This window comes from Mesoplodon bidens (genome assembly GCF_964165515.1).
Source record: "Mesoplodon bidens genome assembly, chromosome: 9".
Lineage (NCBI taxonomy): Eukaryota > Metazoa > Chordata > Mammalia > Artiodactyla > Ziphiidae > Mesoplodon > Mesoplodon bidens.
Window position 1 is genome coordinate 12943152 of NC_138166.1, and position 22476 is coordinate 12965627.

Sequence of the window (22476 nt, forward strand, 5' to 3'; positions counted from 1 at the left end):
GAACATGCTCTCATTGTATTAAAAAAAACAAAAATACAAATAACATGGAATATGCTTCCCCTTGACCCTTTAACAGTTTACGTGTAGCCGCTGCCCTGTCACCCCTTGCAAGTGTAGTCTACACACAACTCCTTGCCTCCTCCAGGCTGCAACCAGACTTCCAACTGCCACAGTGCTGTGGAAACTGTTTTGGGAAAAGTTACAGTATCATTCTGACTGCCAAAAACAGTGGGTACTTTTCTGATCTCCTCTCACTGGATCACTGTTGACCACTCTCTCCTTTGTGAAACTCTCCATAATCCCATTCTCTCCGGGGTTTTCTACTCTACTGATTTGTTTTTCTTACTCTTCTTTGTTGATTTCTTTCCTCTGCCTTAAATATTTTCCTTGGAGGGCTTCCCTGGTGGCGCAGTGGTTGAGAGTCCGCCTGCCGATGCAGGGGACACGGGTTCGTGCCCCAGTCCGTGAAGATCCCACATGCCACGGAGCCTGCGCTCCGCAACGGGAGAGGCCACAACAGTGAGAGGCCCGCGTACCGCAAAAAATATATATATATTTTTTTCCTTGAAACTTAAAAAAACTGTTACTATAGAATTCAAACATATAATATGAAGAGAACCTCTACGTATCCATAACTTATCAACTTGATCTTGTTTTATCTATAACCCTACCCAATCCTCCTCCACTACTGCCAGCTATTTTGAAGCAAATTACAAACATCATGTCATCCATAAATAGTTCAGCATGTATCTCTGATAGTAAAGACTATTTTAAAAAAATAACCATAGTTCTCTTATCACACTTTAAAAATTAACAATCAGCGATTGCATCTGCATGATAGACTTGTGATTTTGGTTTTTTTTTTTTGGTTTGTATGATTTAGGACCCATAAATAGTCCATATATTATAATTAGTTGATATATCATCAAGCCCCATCTATCGTTCCTCTCTTTCTTTTTATTCCGTTTAATTCTCTATTTAAGAAACTGGGTCATATATCCTATACAGCTTCCCACAGTTTGGATTCTGCTGATTGTACCCTCTGATCCCTGTATTTACTGTAGATTATCAGCTGGATCTAAAACAGTACATTTCCACCTTGGCTGCATATTGAAACAACTTTGGAAGCTTTAAAAAATCCTGGTGCTTGGGTTTCACCCCAGAGACTTGAATGTAATTGCAGTCTAGGCTTTGAGATTTTTAAACATACTCCAAGTGATTCTAATGCGCAACCAAGTTGAAAACCACTGCAATAGATAAGAGATTTGATCTGATTCCAGGGTCAATAATTTCTGGTAAGGCTACTGCATATGTAGCATATGAACTGGTGTACCATTTACCTTTTTTATATTAACAGTCCATTAATAATCATTGCCCAGATCTACTAAGAGACTGCAAAATGAAGATACTATAACATTCTTTGTACATTACAGGTGATATTTTTATAAATAAAAACTTATGAAATCAATTATTCAGTTTCTCTGAGATATTGTTCGTAGGAAAGCAGGAAGAATGTTTTTCTTTTCCCTTTATTTACCACTTTTCAAAGTAAGGAGTAGTACCATCAAGGGTACGCAATAAGTATTTCTTCACTTACATCATTATGAATTCATGGATTTAGATGTACGTGATGGATTTAAATCACTTGTGATTGTTATCCTTATTGATGTTAAATTTATTCCTTCTCTGGTAGATTATCTATTCAAATTGCTTCCTGAGTCCTATTAATTCAATCCTAATACTCTTGGTCTTCATATCTTCTTTGCTTTCTAGTATATGGGGTTACAAAATTATCCTGCACATTTCTTGCCCCAGACTGAAAATCAGTCATTTCTCCAAGGACCTTTAATTTCTTTTAATGGGAAATCAACATTTAAAACCACAGCATTGGTGTCAGAAGGGTTCAGTACTAATGAAATGGTCACTATTTCTAGGGCTTTTCAGTAGACAGAGCTACGAAATGTATGCAAATCAAATAATATATATATATATATGTATTTTAATATCTTTATTGGAGTATATTGCTTTACAATGTTGTGTTAGTTTCTGTTGTATAACAAAGTGAATCAGCTATATGTATACACATATATCCCCATATCCCCTCCGTCTTGTGTCTCCCTCCCACCCTCCCTATCCCACCCCTCTAGGTGGTCACAAAGCACCGAGCTGATCTCCCTGTGCTATGCGGCTGCTTCCCACTAGCTATCTATTTTACGTTTGGTAGTGTGTATATCTCAATGCTACTCTCTCACTTTGTCCCAGCTTACCCTTCCCCCTCCCTGTGTCCTCAAGTCCATTCTCTACGTCTGTGTCTTTATTCCTGTACTGACCCTAGGTTCGTCAGAACCATTTTTTTTTTTTAGATTCCATATATATGTGTTAGCATACGGTATTGGTTTTACTCTTTCTGACTTAATTCACTCTGTATGACACACTCTTGGTCCATACATTTCACTACAAAAAACTCAATTTTGTTTCTCTTTATGGCTCAGTAATATTCCATTGTATATATGTGCCACATCTTCCTTACACATTCACCTACTGATGGACACTTCAGTGGCTTCCATGTCCTGGCTAATGTAAACAGTGCTGCAATGAACATTGTGATACGTAACTCTTTTGGAATTATGGTTTTCTCAGGGTATATGCCCAGTAGTGGGAATGCTGGGTCGTACGGCAGTTCTGTTTTTAGTTTCTAAGGAACCTCCACAGAGTTCTCCATAGTGGCTGTGTAAATTTATATTCCTACCAAAATGGCAAGAGGGTTCCATTTTCTCCACACCCTCTCCAGCATTTATTGTTCATAGATTTTTTGATGATGGCCATTCTGACGGGTGTGAGGAGATATCTCATTGTAGTGTTGATTTGCATTTCTCTAATGATTAGTGATGTTGAGCACCCTTTCATGTGTTTGTTGGCAATCTGTATATCCTCTCTGGAGAAATGTCTATTTAGGTCTTCTGTCTATTTTTGGATTGGGTTGTTTGTTTTTTGGATATTGAGTTGCATGAGCTGCTTGTATATTTTGGAGATTAATCCTTTGTCAGTTGCTTCATTTACAAATATTTTCTCCCATACTGAGGGTTGTCTTTTCGTCTTGTTTATGATTTCCTTTGCTGTGCAAAACCTCTTAAGTTTCATTAGGTCCCATTTGTTTGTTTTTATTTCCATTTCTCTAGGAGGTGGGTCGAAAAGGATCTTGCTGTGATTTATGTCATAGAATGTTCTGCCTATGTTTTCCTCTAAGAGTTTTATAGTGTCTGGCATTACATTAAGGTCTTTAATCCATTTTGAGTTTATTTTTGTATATGCTGTTAAGGAGTGTTCTAATTTCATTCTTTACACGTAGCTGTCCAGTTTTCACAGCACCACTTATTGAAGAGGCTGTCTTTTCTCCGCTGTTGCAGTTGTTCAGTCAGAGATGAAAATGAGTCCTACACACGAGATGTATGCGTTAAAGCACAGTGGTAGAGGGCTGTTGCTCGCTCAGGCAAAACAGCAAAGCCCTCAGTCCACTGTGGCGTATTTATTTAACCTTTATCTGACATCTATTATACTTTTTGTAATTAAAAGCACATTTTAAGAGCTAGATGTACTTTACTTATAACTTTATCTAATACAAAAAGGTTCTATTTAGCACAGGCTGTGTCGTCCTTGAACATCTAAACAATGCACCTCCTTATTTCCTTATGTTCCCGATTATACCAAGGACATGCGGGGATCAGTGCCCAGAACAATCAGTACTGCTTGCAGTCCGGAAACATTCGCACGCACCCAGCTTGCTAGGTGAGCCGATTCTTGGGTCACATCTCTTCCCATGTCCTCAGTTACCCTTCTACATCCACTGTATATTCCTGCCTACTTTATCAAATATAAGGTGACCATATGTGCGTGGGTTTATCTCTGGGCTTTCTATCCTGTTCTGTTGATCTACATTTCTGTTTTTGTGCCAGTACCATACTGTCTTGATTACTGTAGCTTTGTAGTATAGTCTGAAGTCAGGAAGCTTGATTCCTCCAGCCTCATTTTTCGTTCTCAAGATTGCTTTGGCTATTCGGGGTCTTTTGTGTTTCCATACAAATTGTGAATTTTTTGTGCTAGTTCTGTGAAAAATGCCATCAGTAGTTTGACAGAGATTGCACTGAATCTGTACATTGCTTTGGGTAGTAGAGTCATATTCACAATGCTGATTCTTTCAATCCAAGAGCATGGTATATCTCTCCATGTGTTTGTATCATCTTTAATTTCTTTCATCAGTGTCTTATAGCTTTCTGCATACAGGTCTTTTGTCTCCTTAGGTAGGTTTATTCATAGGTATTTTATTCTTTGTGTTGCAATGGTAAATGGGAGTGTTTCCTTAATTTCTCTTTCAGATTTTTCTTCATTAGTGTACAGGAATGGAAGAGATTTCTGTGCATTAATTTTGTATCCTGCAACTTTACCAAATTCATTGATTAGTCCTAGTAGTTTTCTGGTAACATCTTCAGGATTCTCTATGTATAGTATCATGTCATCTGCAAACATTGACAGTTTTACTTCTTCTTTTCCAATTTGGATTCCTTTTATTTCTTTTTCATCTCTGATTGCTGTGGCTAAAACTTCCAAAACTATGTTGAATAAGAGTGGTGAGAGTGGGCAACCTTGGCTTGTTCCTGATCTTAGTGGAAATGGTTTCAGTTTTTCACCATTGAGAACGATGTTGGCTGTGGGTTTGTCATATATGGCCTTTATTATGTTGAGTTAAGTTCCCTCTATGCCTAGTTTCTGGAGGGTTTTTATCATAAATCAGTGTTGAATTTTGTCAAAAGCTTTTTCTGCATCTACTGAGATGATCATATGGTTTTTCTCATTCAATCTGTTAATATGTTTTATCACATTGATTGATCTGAATATATTGAAGAATCCTTGCATTCCTGGGATAAACCCCAATTGACCATGGTACATGATCCTTTTAATGTGCTGTTGGATTCCGTTTGCTAGTATTTTTTTGAGGATTTTTGCATCTATGTTCATCAGTGATATGGGCCTGTATTTTTCTTTTTCATAACATCTTTGCCTGGTTTTGTTATCAGGGTGATGTTGGCCTCGTAGGATGAGTTTGGGAGTGTTCCTCCCTCTGCTATATTTTGGAAGAGTTTGAGAAGGATAGGTGTTAGCTCTTCTCTAAATGTTTGACAGATTTGCCTGTGAAGCCATCTGGTCCTGGGCTTTTGTTTGTTGGAAGATTTTTAATCACAGTTTCAATTTCAGTGCTTGTAACTGGTCTCTTTATATTTTCTATTTCTTCCTGGTTCAGTCTCAGAAGCTTGTGCTTTTCTAAAATTTGTCCATTTCTCCAGGTTGTCCATTTTACTAGCATATAGTTGCTTGCAGTGATCTCTCATGATCCTTTGTATTTCTGCAGTGTCAGTTGTTACTTCTCCTTTTTCATTTCTAATTCTGTTGCTTTGAGTCTTTTCCCTTTTTTTTTTGATGAGTCTAGCTAATGGTTTATCAAATTTTGTTTATCTTCTCAAAGAACCAGCTTTTAGTTTTACTGATCTTTCTTATTGTTTCCTTCATTTCTTTTTCATTCATTTCTGATCTGGTGTTTATGACTTCTTTCCTTCTGCTAACTTTGGGTTTTTGTTGTTGTTCTTTCTCTAATTGCTTTAGGTGTAAAGTTAAGTTGTTTGAGATGTTTCTTGTTTCTTGAGGTAGGGTTATTTTGCTATAAACTTCCCTCTTAGAACTGCTTTTGCTGTATCCCATAGGTTTTGGATCATCGTGTTTTCATTGTCATTTGTTCCTAGGTATTTTCTGATTTCCTCTTTGATTTCTTCAGTGATCTCTTGGTTATTTAGTAGCGTACTGTTTAGCTTCCATGTGTTTGTATTTTTTACAGTTTTTTTCCTGTTATTGATATCTACTCTCATAGTACTGTGGTTGGAAAAGATACTTGATATGATTTCAATTTTCTTATATTTACGAAGGCCTGATTTGTGACCCAAGATATGATCTATCCTGGAGAATGTTCCATGAGCACTTGAGGAGAAAGTGTATTCTGTTGTTTTTGGATGGAATGTCCTATAAATATCCATTAAGTCCACCTTGTTTAATGTAACATTTAAAGCTTGTGTTTCCTTATTTATTTTCATTTTCGATGATCTGTCCATTGGTGAAAGTGGGGTGTTAAAGCCCCCTATTATTATTGTGTTACTGTCGATTTCCCCTTTTATGGTTGTTAGCATTTACCTTATGTATTGAGGTGCTCCTATGTTGGGTGAATAAATATTTACAATTGTTTTATCTTCTTCTTGGATTGATCCCTTGATCATTATGTAGTGTCCTTCTTTATCTCTTGTAATAGTCTTTATTTTAAAGTTTATTTGGGCTGATATGAGAACTGCTACTCCAGCTTTCTTTTTTCATTTGCATGGAATATCTTTTTCCATCCCCTCACTTTCAGTCTGTACATGTCCCTAGGTCTGAAGTGGGTCTCTTGTAGACAGCATATATACGGGTCTTGTTTTGTATCCATTCAGCCAGTCTATGTCTTTTGCTTGGAGCATATTTAATCCATTTACATTTAAGGTAATTATCATTATGTATGTTCCTATTACCATTTTCTTAATTGTTTTGGGTTTGTTATTGTAGGTCTTTTCCTTGTCTTGTGTTTCCTGCCTAGAGAAGTTCCTTTAGCATTTGTTGTAAAGCTGGTTTGGTGGTGCTGAGTTCTCTTAGCTTTTGCTTGTCTGTAAAGCTTTTAATTTCTCCATCAAATCTGAATGAGATCCATGCTGGGTAGAGTAATCTTGGTTGTAGGTTTTTCCCTTACATCACTTTAAATATGTCCTGCCACTCCCTTCTGGCTTGCAGAGCTTCTGTTGAAAGATGAGCTGTTAATCTTATGGGGATTCCCTTGTATTTTATTTGTTGCTTTTCCCTTGCTGCTTTTAATATGTTTTCTTTGTATTTAATTTTTGATAGTTTGATTAATATGTGTCTTGGCATGTTTCTCCTTGGATTTATCCTGTATGGGAGTCTCTGTGCTTCCTGGACTTGATTAACTAATTCCTTTCCCATATTAGGGAAGTTTTCAAGTATAATCTCTTCAAATATTTTCTCAGTCTCTTTCTTTTTCTCTTCGTCTCTGGGGCCCCTATAATTCAAATGTTGGTGCATTTAATGTTGTCCCAAAGGTCTCTGAGACTGTCCTCAATTCTTTTCATTCTTTTTCGTTTACTGTGCTCTGTAGTAGTTATTTCCACTATTTTACCTTCCAGGTCACTTATCCGTTCTTCTGCCTCAGTTATTCTGCTATTGATTCCTTCTTGAGTATTTTTTTTTTTTTTTTTTTGCTGTACGCGGGCCTCTCACTGCTGTGGCCTCTCCCGTTGCGGAGCACAGGCTCCGGACACACAGGCTCCGCGGCCATGGCTCGCGGGCCCAGCCGCTCCGCGGCATGTGGGATCCTCCGGGATAGGGGCACGAACCCGTGTCCCCTGCATCGGCAGGCGGACTCCCAACCACTGCGCCACCAGGGAAGCCCCTTGAGTATTTTTAATTTCATTTATTGTGTTGTTCATCATTGTTTGTTTGCTCTTTACTTCTTCTAGGTCCTTGTTAAATGCTTCTTGTATTTTCTCCATTCTGTTTCCAAGATTTTAGGTCATCTTTACTATCATTACTCTGAATTCTTTTTCAGGTAGACTGCCTATTTCCTCTTCATTTGTTTGGTCTCGAGGGTTTTTACTTTGCTCCTTCAGCTGCTGCACATTTCTCTGTCTTCTCATTTTGTTTAACTTACTGTGTTTGGGGTCTCCTTTTCGCAGGCTGCAGGTTTATAGGTCCTATTGTATTTGGTGTCTGCCCTCAGTGGGTAAGGTTGGTTCAGTGGGTTTTGTAGGTTTCCTGGTGGAGTGGACTGGTGCTTGTGTTTTGGTGGATGAGGCTGTATCCTGTCTTTCTGTAGGCAGAACCACATCTGGTGGTGTGTTTTGGGGTGTCTGTGAACTTAGTATGATTTTACGCAGCCTCTCTGCTAATGGGTGGGGTTGTGTTCCTGTCTTGCTCATTGTTTGGCATGGGGTGTCCAGCACTGGAGCCTGCTGGTCGTTGGGTGGAGCTGGGTCTTAGCATTGAGATGGAGATCTCTGGGAGAGCTCTTGCTGATCGATATTACGTGGGGTCGGGAGGTCACTGGTGGTCCAATGTCCTGAACTTGGCTCTCCCACCTCAGAGGCTCAGGCCTGACACCTGGCCGGAGCACCAAGACCATGTCAGCCACACGGCTTACATGTAAGTGGGTTAAATTCTCCAATCCAAAAGCACAGGGTGGTCGTCCTTCTGTGCTCTGCTCGGTCTTCCAGCCGGGCATTGTCCTCCGTGCCTGGTCAGTATGGATAATCTGCTTAGGATCCAGGTCCAGCTGCATTCCCTAGCGTCTAGAAGAAGCAGCCGTCGCCCCCATCCTCTCCTATCCCTGCCGCAACTCGTCACCAAATAATATATTTTTAAAGAATAAATACCTTATCAGTTGATCTCACCCATTTTTATATGTTGTTTCACCTATGTTGAAAATCCAGATTCAGTTTGATACCAACATAATTATTTATTTACACCACACCACACAAGCAACTGTCTGAATCTAACAATAACAATATGATCAATAACATGGTTATTAAAAAGAGGTAATGTGTTTTTTGGGAAGTTCTTGTTATCCTGTAAGTATATCCCACTAGGGCTATAAAAAATAATTACTGTGTTTAGGGCTTCCCTGGTGGTGCAGTGGTTGAGAGTCTGCCTGCCGATGCAGGGGACACGGGTTCGTGCCCCGGTCCGGGAGGATCCCGCATGCTGCGGAGCAGCTGGGCCCGTGAGCCACGGCCGCTGAGCCTGCGCATCCAGAGCCTGTGCTCTGCAATGGGAGAGGCCACAACAGTGAGAGGCCCGCGTGCAGCAAAAAAATAATAATAATAATTACTGTGTTTAAAAGTAAAGTAGTCATAAAATAGGTAAACAACAAGGACCTACTACTGCTGGATAGCACAGGGAACAATATTCGATATCCTATAATAACCTATAATGGAAAAGAATCTAACCAAATATAACCAAATCACTTTGCTATAGACCTGAAACTAACACAACCTTATAATTTAAATATACTTCAATTTAAAAAAGAGATTAAAAAAAAAAGTAAAGTAGTCAAATGAGTAAAGTAAAAAGTCAAATTAAAGACTGCCTCTCTGTGTGGTTATGCCACCAACTGGACACATTATTGCATTAATATTTTCCATTTTACTTTTGATTTTTAGTAATTTCTTCTTTCATTTTAATTTTGTTTTATAACTATATAAAATATTTATATAACTTCAAAACTAAATCTCCACAACAAAGTATACTCATAGAAGTCTAGGCTTCATCCCTGTCCTCTCCTACGTATTCTTCACACACTCCCACCCCCAACTACTGGTAACCATTTTGTTCTGGATTTTACGGTTTATCCTTCTATTTCTTAAAAATATGGGCCAAAATATGTATTTACTTATACCATTCCCTATTTTTTTTTTTTTTTTTTTTTTTTTTTCGGTATGTGGGCCTCCCACTGTTGTGGCCTCTCCCATTGCGGAGCACAGGCTCCGGACGCACAGGCCCAGCGGCCATGGCTCACGGGCCCAGCTGCTCCGCGGCATGTGGGATCTTCCCAGACCGGGGCACGAACCCGTGTCCCCTGCATCGGCAGGTGGACTCTCAACCACTGCACCACCAGGGAAGCCCACCACTCCCTTTCTTATTAGCACACTGTAGACATATTTCTCTATAACTTGGAGATTGCTCCATAGTAGTATATAAAGATATTCCTCATTCCTTCTTTTTTCTTTCTCATTCCTTTTTATAGCTGCATGGCATTCCATTCTATCGATGCACCATAGTTTGTTTACCTAATCCCCTAGTGATGAACATTTGGGCTGTTTTCAGTTTTTTTTCCAAATAATAATGCAATGAACAGCCTTGTGAATATGTCTCTTCATGCTTTTGCTAGTGCATTTATGGAACAGATCCTTAGAAGTAGAGTTGCCAAGTAAAAAAGCAACTGCTTACATAATTTTGTTAGATACTTATATACTTTGTTAGATAATTTTGTTAGAAATTCCCCTCTATAAGGTTTGTATGCTAATTAGCATTGCGTGAGAGTGACTGTTTTCTCGTAAGTTTGCCATGTGTTATCAAACTTTTTTTTACTTTTTTGCTAGTTTGATAGATGAGAAATGGTGTTTCTGTATACTTTTATTTTGCATCTTTCTATTTATAGGTGACACTGAGCATCTTTTACAAACACTTAAACAATACCTACACTTTTTTGGGTAGGGTTGTTGGCCTTTTTCTTCTTATTTTAGAAGCTTTTTATATATTAGCGATACTAACTCCTTTTCTTTGATGTAAGTTATAAATATTTTTCTAGTTTGTCATTGTCATTTTATTTTGCTTAAGGGTTTCTTTGCCATGTAAATTTTTTAACATAGTCAAATTATCAATCTTTTCATCACTGCTTCTGGATATTAAATCAGAGAAGCTGCTTGTTCACTTGTGTTTCTTCTGGCACTTGAACGGTTTCATATTTTACATTTAATTCTTTGATCCACTTGGAATTTACCCTGCTATGTGAGTAAAGTGGGGATTTTTTTTCTCTTAGCTCTTTTTATCTCAATCTCCCCTTCAGCGCTGAGCACTTTATTCATTTCCATAACTACTGGATCACTTTTATCCATTCAACAAATCTCCATGGAAGATTTAATTAAATATCTTAGTCTCATATTTGCTTTCTTCTTTCACCTCAGTGAAAGCTGCTTCATAGTTTATAACTAATGATATAAAATGCTCACTGTAAAAAATCAAATAAATAAAGGCATAAGGAAAAAAGTAAACATTACCTGGTATTCTATTATCCTACAATGATCATGCTAACATTTTTTCACCATGCTTCTGTGTCCCTGTTTATCACATATACATACTGTTGTTTGTGTTTTAAAAGTACTTCATATTTTAGGGTCTCGTTTACCTTACAAGTGCTTACTATTTTTTTAATGAGAAGTATTTTTATTTCACAGTTTGGTTTTCTCCTCAGATTTCCTAATACTTAAAGCCTTTAATATTAATTTAACACTTTAGGGATCCATTTCAACAGGATGTTTATTTTGTATTAAGCACTGTGCTATGTGATAGGAATGTAATATGGAATAGAAGTACACAGAGACGCTTTCTCTAGAGCCTAGTGGGAGATACAGCGAGGCAAGGAGGTGAGCCAGTACAATGCAGTGGGGTAAGGATTGAAACTGGGAACATGTCAGAGTTTTGTGGGAGCAGATAGAGGATATCATACCCATATTTGAGTGTGTGTATGGGGAAGGAGGCGTCAAGGAACACTTTATTTCTAAACTGAGAATGGAAAGATGAATGTGACTTTTCCAGATGAATGGGGGATATAGACATATGTTTCAGGTATTTGTAAATACTGAGAAGAAGGAGGGTGATTCATTCAAGAACTAAAGCTCAAGGATAGTGATTTAAAAAATTAAAAAGGAAGAAAATGATTGCTAAAGAGAGGAAGGGACCAGAGAAGTCAGGTTGGGACCGTATCCTGAGAGTAACAGGGGTAAGAAGAGTGGAAGAAGAAGAGTTGTTAAGACCAGTGTTCCCATCTTAACAACTAAAGAAGCCAGAGATATTGTTTAAAATTCAAGCTTGCCCCATACAGAGAACCTCTGCTGGAGAAGAGGGAAAGTGGAAAAGCTTTTAGTGGTTTGTGGAACCAGAGTGACAATTTTTAAACTTAAAGATTCTCAACCCAAGCATCCTATGGAAGATTTACTTAGTTACGCAGTTGCAAGGGTAGCTGGGGAACTAGGTCTAAGCCTCAAAGCACACAGGTTAAAATATCCTTCATATTTGTGGAAACATATCTTAGGAAACAAAGACCACCTGGGGGGAGAGAAAATGCTACCAACAAAGGCAGGTCTTCCTTCCCATGAAGACATTCAGCAAATTGTGCAGTTTCACGTGGCAGGAGGCTAAAGAGCTTGTCTGAAAGCCACAGGAGGACAGAAATAGATAACCTCAATATTTCAGGGCTAAGGAGACAAAGACCCTCCAAATTCTCAATTAGAGGCATGGGAGAAGCATGCCTAAAAAAAGGGGAGAATTAGAGATATACTGAGTCCTACTAAAACTGCAACTACCCCAAACCAACACAATCCTAGAGTGAACTGAAATGGTCAGCCAAAGAGAGAGAAAAGAAACGAACAAAATACTTCATAATATGCAAATAAAATCCTATGAATCAGTAAGACATACAATTCTATAGAAAATCAACAGACGTGTAAAAGAGCATATGCAAATGGCCAATGTATATATGGAAAAATGAATAATATCATTAATCACAAAGGAAATAAAAATTAAAGCTACAATGAGATTTGACTAAACATCCACCAGAATGGCTAGAACAAAAAACAGAAAATAGCAAGTGATTCAGGCTGTGGACAAACTGGGGCTCTCATATACTGTCAGTGGGAGTTTAAATTGGTACAGTGACACTGGAAAACTTTTTGGCAGTGTCTACTAAAGATGAACATATGCATACTCTATCACCTACTATATTCATTTCCTATAGCAGCCGTAACGAGTCACCACAAACTTGGTGGCTTAAAACAATATAAGTGTCTTATCTTGCAGTTCTGGAGGTCAGAAGTACAAATTTGGTCTCACTAAATCAAAATCAAGGTGTCAGCAGAGCTACCTTCCTTCTGGAGGTTCTAAGGGAGTTTTTACTTGACCTTTTCACCTACCTCCATTCCTTGGTTTGTGGTCCCCTTCTAGCAGTTACATCACTCCAATCACTGTTTCCACAATTACATCTCCTCTTCTGACTCTGCTACTGCCCTCTTACCCTTCTAAGGCCCTTGATGACTACACTGGGCCCACCCAGAAGATTCAGGATAATCTCTCCATCTCAAGATCCTTAAGTTATATCTGCAAAATCCACTCTGCCATGTAAGGTAACACATGCAAATTTCTGGGAGGGCTATTATTCTGTCTACCACACCTACCTATTTTCCATTCCTGGGTTTATTGCCAATAAAAAAGGACAGAATTGTCACAGGTAGCATTATTTAACAGAGCTCAAAATGGGAAACCACCCAAATACCCATCTATAATATGGTGGATAAAATATAATATGGCATATTGACCGAATGATTTATTTTACAACATTGGGAATGACTACAAGGACATGCAACAACATGGAGGACTCTTAGAAACATGGAGCAAGAGACGTCAGAAAACAAGATTAAAACTGGATGATTTTATCTGAATAACATAGCAACAACTGGGCTTCCCTGGTGGCGCAGGGGTTAAGAATCCACCTGCCAATGCAGGAGACACGGGTTTGAGCCCTGGTCCAGGAAGATCCCACATGCTGTGGAGCAACTAAGCGCGTGTGCCACAACTACTGAGCCTGCACTCTAGAGCCCGCGAGACACAACTACTGTAGCCCACACACCTAGAGCCCATGCTCTGCATCAAGAGAAGCCGCCGCAATGAGAAGCCTGCACACCACAACAGAAGAGTGGCCCCTGCTCTCCGCAACTAGAGAAAGGCCCGCATGCAGCAACGAAGACCCACCACAGTCAAAAATAAAATAAATGGGGCTTCCCTGGTGGCGCAGTGGTTGGGAGTCCGCCTGCCGATGCAGGGGACACGGATTCATGCACTGGTCCGGGAAGATCCCACATGCCGCGGAGCGGCTGGGCCCGTGAGCCACGGCCTCTGAGCCTGCGCGTCCGGAGCCTGTGCTCCGCAACGGAAGAGGCCACAACAGTGAGAGGCCCGCATACCACAAAAAAAATAAATAAATAAAATAAAATAAATGAATAAAAATAAAATAAATGAATTATTGCTCATTTAAATAGAAATAATTAAAGCAAAAAAGAAACCCATCTCTACCATCAGAAATTAGTAGTTACTCTTCTTAGGAGAAGAAGAGGCAGAAACTAGAAGGGGGCATGAGGGGAGCCTCTGGATTCAGGTAATATTCTGTTTCTTGATCTTGATGCTGTTCTTGATCTTGGTAACACAGCTGTATTGAGATTTGAAAAATTCATTTAGGTATATAAGTATGATACACATACCTTTTCTTTATGAGTACCGTTGGCCCTTGAACAATACGGGTTTGAGCTGTGTGGGTCCACGTACGTGTGGATGTTTCAATAGTAAATGCTACAGTGCTACCCAATCTGCAGTTGGCTGAATCTGCAGGTGTGGAACCACAGATCTGGAGAGCCAACCATAGTGATACATGGATGTTTGATTGCACAAAACGTCGGTCCTCCTAACCCCCATGCTGTTCAATGGTCAACTGTATTATACTTTAATGAATGATTTTTAAAAAGAGAAGTCAATGAAAGACTTTTCAAGTCTTTTAAAATTTATTTTTGCAGTTTTATTTAGATATAATTGACTTATAACATTTATTAGTATGTACAACATAATGATTTGATATATCTGCAAGATTTTATCAGAGAATTATATGATCAATGGAAGATTTTATCAGAGAATTATATGATCAAATTTGTCCTGTCAAACAAAGTTTCTAAAAAGTTGCTTGATCACTAGACTTACTTTCTGCCAGGTTATACAAACTTTCAGTACTTTTAAAAAACACTCCTCTCAAGCTCTCAAATCTAGTGACTTCTCTTTTTCAGCAAGCTCCAAGTTTTCTTCTTTATGTGCTACATGGTGCTCAGGATGGTCCCTTGTAAACTCATTAGAGCTCTGTAGCAAAAGAATGCTTCAGTTGCAGGGATCAAAATTCTAAAAGGTACTTAAAATGAGGGTGTGAGATCTATCTCCTAAGTATATATATTTAAGTTGTACATTAACTTTTAAGAAACGCATCACAGGGACTTCCCTGGTGGTGCAGTGGTTAAGAATCTGCCTGCCAACACAGGGGACACAGGTTCAATCCCTGGTCCAGGAAGATCCCACATGCCGTGGAGCAACTAAGCCCATGCGCCACAACTACTGAGTCTGCGCTCTAGAGCCCACGAGCCACAACTACTGAGCCCACGTGCCTCAATTATTGAAGCCCTCACACCTAGAGCCCGTGCTCTGCAATAAGAGAAGCCACCGCAATGAGGAGCCCACGCACCGCAATGAAGAGCAGCCCCCACTCACCGCAACTAGTGAAAGCCTGTGCGCCACAATGAAGACCCAATGCAGCCAAAAAAAAAAAAAAGAAATGCATCACAGTAAAATCTCATTTAACATGGACACCATTCTAACATCTTTTTTAATCTACACTAAAGTATTCATAATTGTATAGCTTGGTTATCTCCCTATTTCAAAGGAAGAGTGGACTCCCGACTTATCACTGTAGCTTTAAAAAGGTAAAGATAAGGAGTTTTACCATATATTTTAAGTCTTAAAGCTTTCTATATCTTCAAATGTGCGTATCTCCTAAAGCGTTTCTCTTATTCACACTTGATGTTCCAAAGCACTACAGATATATACCATGTAGCTTTCTTAACTGTATGAATCAACTCCTTGAGTTGCTTAAGAGTTTTGATAGATTAATATTGCACAAAGGGTTTTAAATTTTTTAAATACATTTACTTGCCAGAACATTTTAAGCATATTTCAAAAAATGTTTTTAAGTGCTTATGCTTTTATAAAAGGGCACTGGCATCTTTGCTTCTTTGCTTCCTTCCTTTTTGTCTTTCGTCCTTCCTTCCAGTCAACAAGCATTTATTGAAGGCTTACTGTGTGCTAGGTACACTTTTAGCCATTGAAGATACTACTACCATGACCAATATAGTATTCCATGTCTTATGGGGAATTAAATTCTAGTGGGAGGAGGGAGGAGTTCAGACTAAATAAATAAATAGTGTATTAGTAAGTGATGAGAGCTATGGAGAAAACTAAGGGGGATAAGACATTCTGGGAGAATCACATTACAGAGAAGAATTATGAAGTCATTTCAAAGAGTTCAAAATGGTAATGTTTATTTTGCTTGTTTCTATTGAGACTTGAAAAATATACGTATCATAACCCAACAGGTTGGTGAACAAACATTATTATCTGGAAACTACAATGAGAAATAACAGACATAAAGCTTAGAAATCATCTTGGAAATAACTACTAGCCATAGATAATTAAAGCAGCACATTTCCTATAGAAGCTATTCTGAATCTTCACGGTGACAAGTTCAGGCCCCTTTCCTTTTAAATAAAGTAAATTCACTGTCAAACCCCTAGATTATGTTTTATTATATCTAGTAGAACTTATTTTTATTAAGCATGAACATTTAAAATCAGAAGGAACATGTTCCTAACTAGGAAATTTTTCCTTTAGATATTTTCTGCCAAATATTACTTACTTAACACAATCTGTTACACTGTATATAATCTTCAACTCTGCAGATGATTGCACCTCCTTTGTATTGCCTGTCTATAATTTTAAACAATTACTACAGTACACTCCAGGGACTATATGTGCTACATAAATGGACTCTGTCTCTTTCTCCAGTCTTGAAGCTGGGCAAATGCAGAACTTGTAGGCCTGTAGGGTGCAGCCCAACAGCTTCTCAGGTGTTTATCACTTTATTTTAATTTTGTAGTATTTTTCCTCAAGGAAAAGGATTAGAGAGAACATACCTGTTCCTCACACAAGACTGGGAGGAGTGCCTGTTCCTGAAAGCCAAACTAAAAAACCTCACAATTCACAGAGTATTTGGTAGAGTCTACCCTCCGTAGTGGGAAATAATTAGCTCTAGACTAAACACTGCTCAGGTTTTGCCAATAAATCTAAAAAGCAAGCCTCAAAGGAAACAAATTATTTTTTAGTAACTTAACAGTACCCGAGAGTAAGAATACTTAACAGGAAGACAAAAGTATCTAGTACTAAACAAGGTAAAATTCATGTGTGATACTGAATCACAAATTATTAGACATGCAAAAAAGTAGGAAAAAATATTAATGAGGAAGAAGAAAATTCAATCAACCAGACCCAGAACTGAGAGAGAGGACTGAATTAGAGACAAGGGCATTTCCATTCCAGTCCCACTCCCTAGAGTTATACTCTCTTAATATCTGTGTGATTTGTTGGGATGAAGTTTACCTTATACAATTTCTACTAAAAATGTGCTAAATCAACCAATAATAAACAATACTGGAAAATGTAATGGTTAAAGGTTTGAAATATTTCAAGTATCCTAAGGTTATTTCTTTGGTATGTTCTTACCATATTGAGAGAAAAAAATATTCAAAATGTTAATTAAGTTTACTCATTAAAGAAAGAAAATAAAATACTGTCTACAGGGCTTCCCTGGTGGCGCAGTGGTTAAGAATCCGCCTGCCAATGCAGGGGACACGGGTTCAAGCCCTGGTCCAGGAAGATCCCACATGCCACAGAGCAACTAAGCCCATGCGCCACAACTACTGAGCCTGTGCTCTAGAGCTCAGGAGGCACAACTACTGAGCCTATGTGCCACAACTACTGAAGCCTGTGCACCTAGAGTCCGTGCTCCGCAACAACAGAAGCCGCCGCAATGAGAAGCCCACACACTGCAACAAAGAGTAGCCCCTGCTCTCTGCAACCAAAGAAAGCACATGTGCAGCAACGAAGACCTAACACAGCCAAAAATAAATTTTTTTTAAAAAAGAGAGAATAGGAATATACCAATCTAAAAAAAAAAAAAATACTGTCTACAACAACTCCAAGGTTTTGTAAAGGCTTTGAAGTGATAAAGTACAGTTTTAATGAATGCTTGAAAACAGCAACAATGAGGTTTTACATTGCTTTCTTTTATTCTAAAAACTGAGGTTTTAATGAATTTTGTAATTATGCTTATATATTTTGTAGGTCAATTTACATCTTTGTGTTTTCTACTGGTATGTGAGTAAATGTATTCCACAACTGGCTTATAGCATGAAAGTTAAATATTAAAGAAAACATCATAACTGGTTTCATGAAAAACCATTACTTTCATACATGGAGTAAGAAACTATTGAAAGGCTGTATTTATATAATACTCTATTTGAATATTTGAAAAACTACCTCCTAAAACTGATAAATTGGACATTTTTCAAAAATAAAAACTTTCGTCATTTGAAAGATACTGTTAAGAAAATGAAAAGGCAAACCACAGACAGGGGACTATATTTGTAAAACATACATCTGAGAAAGGACTTGGAATCAGATATATAAAGATATTTTAAACTCAATAATAAGAGGACAAGCAATAAGCTAAAAAAATTAAATAAAACTAAAAAGTCAGTAATTTTGACAAACACTTAACCAAAGAAGATATACAGATGGGAAACAAACCTATGAAAATCTGGTCATCAGTAGTCTTTAGGCTAGTGAAGTTAAAACCACAATGAAAGTCCACTGAACACTCACAAGAATGGCTAAAATTAAAATGACAGGGCTTCCCTGGTGGCGCAGTGGTTGGGAGTCCGCCTGCCGATGCAAGGGACGCAGGTTTGTGCCCCGGTCTGGGAGGATCCCACATGCCGGGGAGCGGCTGGGCCTGTGAGCCATGGCCGCTGGGCCTGCACGTCCGGAGCCTGTACTCCGTGGTGGGAGGGGCCGCGGCGGTGAGAGGCCCGCGTACCGCAAAAAAAAAAAAAAAAAAAAAAAAGACAATATCATGGATTGATGAAAATATAGAAGAATTATCATACATTGTTGATGGGGATGAAAAATGGTCCATCTATCTTGGGAAACAGTTCAGCAGTTTTTTAAAGTTAAACATATACTTATCAAATGATCAGGAAATTCCGCTCTATGTGTTTACCCAAGAGAATGAAGACATATGTCTACAAAAGACCTGTATGTAAATGACTGTAGTAGCTTTATTCATAATAAGCCCAAACTGTAATAAACCAGTTATTCCACCAACTGGAGAATAGATAAATTGTGTATATCTATACAATGAAATTCTAATCAGCAATAAAAAGAAATGGACTACTGGTACATGCAACAACATGAATAAACCTTAAAATAACTACGTTGCTATACAAGAACTCATACTGCATGATTCCAGTTTTATGAAAATCTAGGAAAAGCTAACTCATACAGACAGAAAGCTTACCATTAGCTGCCAGGAGCCAAGAGGTAGGAATAGGAGATTAACTATAAGAGTACATTAGGGACATGGGGGTGGGGTGTTGGTGAGAGAAATGTTCTATATCTTAATTGTGATGGTGGTTATCAGGATGTAAACATCTGTCAAAAATTCATAGAATTTTCTGCTCAAAGTTGGCGAATTTTATATATGTAAATTACATCTCAAAAAAGCTGACCCAAACAAATACCTAAAGCAGGGAGAAGCACAGTATTCTTTGAGTAGGGTGATTTGTAGAAGTAAATAGAATGAATCAGTCCTAAATAAACCCTCTGCTTAAGTTCTGTCTGGCCACACACAAATGAAGACCTTCCCTGTGGTCACTGCCTTGCTGCACACTCCTTTAGAAGTACGGAAGCAAGGTAGTGTGGTTAATTCAATCCGGAGTTGTCAGGGACTAAATAATGTTTACATTACTAGGTACTCTCAGCAAATGTGAATAAAAAGTTAACTACATACAAACTCTGAAAACACTTTTAAAAGGCCTAGGTACATTCAATGCTCTTACATTCAGTGATTAGACAAAAACACTTATATGATATTAGCTAGTTTGTATACTTCATTGTTTAGAACTACCCTGTGCCATTATTTCATGACAAAAACAAAGTAAGAAAAATTTGCTGGATTATATTTGGTTAAGCAACTTTTAATTCATGATGTGCGTATTTCAGCTGTTCATTCATCAAATCTTCATTTTAACAATAAAGGAAAAGCTAGAAGGTCTCTACCTTTTAATATCTCTTTGTTAGGAATTAAAATACTCTACAAGCTTTAACTAAATTCTTCAACATCAATCACCCTTTACATAGGAAAAATTCAGGTTCCTCTGACTGAATTATAGAGAATTAACTTATTCTTCTGGAGCATTTTATTTCACATCCTAAGTATTTTAAAAGTGTAAAAAAAGAATTTATTGCTTATATAACTGGATATATAGGTAACATCAGAAATGACAATTAGCCAGGAGTTTTTAAAAGATATGTTTTATAAACTAATAGAGCAAAACTTCTTGATATTAAATTTTAAAGTAACTGAAAAACTGTGAAATCAATTTGCAAAATAAATACTGTACTTACAGTTTGTTGCTGTCTGAAACTGAGAAGAAAGTGCTTGAGTAACTGAATTCCAAAATGTGTATAAAATTTCAGCATGTCCATCCTATGACCCAAAAAAAGGGGATGTATTATTTTTTTTAATTACAATGGATAAGACAGAGCATCAAAAAAGTATTAAAAATGTATTTAAGTCTATCAAACAATGGAATTATTAAGTAACTAAGTAGAAATATATAGATGAGTCAAATCATGTCTCATGTCTTCATCCTTCTCTGCTACTTACTAGCTGTGTGAGCTTGGGCAAGTTGCTAAATCATTCTGTGCCTCCCTGCCCTCTGTAAAATGGAGATAACAGTACCCACACTACAGGATTATTACAAGGATTTTAAAAGTTTATTAAAGTAAACTCTTGGAACAGTTCTTGACATATAATAAATCTTCAGTGAATGTTATTATTATTACAATTATTGTCATCATTTTATATACAGAAGGCAATTTTTGTTACCATAAGAAAATGAAGAACAAGCATGCTTAGACCAAGAGTGACCACCAAGATACAATTCACCAATTACGAAAGAGAACTGCCTGAAGTATAGACACAATTTTGTTTTTGTTTTTTTAAGTCACAGGAATTACTATTACTCAGCTTAGCAGGATACTGTCACTCAACTATTAATACATATTTTAGAAAGTAATTACTAAAAAGAAAAGATAAAGATTAGTTTAAGTGTCATTTGTTAAAACCGGACAAAGTACGTTAATACTGTTAAAAGAAAATGACACTTACAGAAATTTTACCAAGCCCTTTAAGGTACTTCTACATGTGTGGTAATATTATATCAAATTGCCGTTATTCTACTTTTGAAGTACAACAATGCCAATTTCACATGGTTCACCCTAGTAACATAAATATGTATAATGTTCAAATATGACTACTGTCATTAAAAAGAATAATTAGGAAATTCATTCATTCTGCTTTAGTTTTGTACTTGCAAAGAATGAAATTCTACTTTTCAAGGTTATAAGAAAGAAAATGAGCCATGAAAAATACTGATTTCTCACTTTTATGCCTATGCACATATCTATTTTCTTTGTCATTTGTTTCTTTAATAAGTTTTGTTTTGAATTCAAATGGGTATTGTGTATCATAAAAAGGCAAATCAAATAATTGCTAATTTCTTATGCAGTGATCACAAAATAGATTCAGATTAACAAGATTTTATGCAATATGTGTATTGTATATCATACACTTTAAAGTGGATGTTTTTCCAACAAGGACCTACAGCACAGAGAACTATATTCAATATCTTGTAATAACTTGTAATGGGAAAGAATCTGAAAAAGAATATATATACATATATAAATAAATGAGTCACTTTGTTGTACTGAAACTAACACAACATTGTTAATCAATTATACTTCAGTAAAAAAAAATGTTTTTCATCACATTAAAGAACCATTTTAATACAGCACATTAACAAAATGAAGGACAAAACCACAAGATTATCTCAACTGATGTACAAAAATGCATTTGACAAAATTCAACACACTTTCATGATAAAACCACTCAACAAGCTAGGAACAAGCTAGGTAATTACCTCAACATATTAAAGGTCATATATGAAAAGTCTACAGATAACATAATGGTAAAAATATGAAAGATGTCTAAGATGCGGGAAATTTGGTGACTATATATATGCGTCTACATACACACACATACATACACTTAAAAAAGTAAACTTGGGTCAATCTTGCTTAAGCATACAAATACAAAATTCTCAGATATAACAGCAAATTGATTTCAGTATTTGAATTATATACCTAAACAAGTAGGATTTATGTCAGCAAGGTACCTATCATTAAATATTAGGAAATATATTAATATAATAGCCCAATGTCTCCAGAAGGAAATCTACAGGATCATTTAGCTGAGTTAATAAAAGGCAATTAATACTCTTTAATTAACAAAATAATACCCAGTCCTCATATGTTTTAAGTTCATAGAAAACAATGCATGAAACGATTCTTATACTTTTAAAATTATGATAAAAATCACAAATTTTACCATCTTAACCACTTTTAAGTGTACAGCAGTGTTAACTCTATGTACCTTGATGTGCAACAGATCTCTGGAACTTTCTCTTCTTGCAAAACTAAAACTCTATACCCATTGAGCAACAGCTCCCATTTTCTTTCTCCCCCCAGCCCTTGGAAACTACCTATCTACTTTCTGTTTCTAAGAATGTGACTATTTGAGAT

The 22476-nt window shown here is 37.2% G+C and overlaps 1 protein-coding gene across 1 annotated transcript in view; it reads right to left on the reverse strand.

Annotated features, from left to right (window-relative positions):
- COG5 (component of oligomeric golgi complex 5) overlaps positions 1–22476 on the reverse strand; it is a 277137-nt gene that overhangs the window by 81678 nt on the left and 172983 nt on the right. The window contains exon 11 of the mRNA XM_081244423.1: positions 20239–20320. Within this exon, the coding sequence (XP_081100549.1) occupies positions 20239–20320 (82 nt within the window). The remainder of the gene's footprint in view (positions 1–20238; positions 20321–22476) is intronic.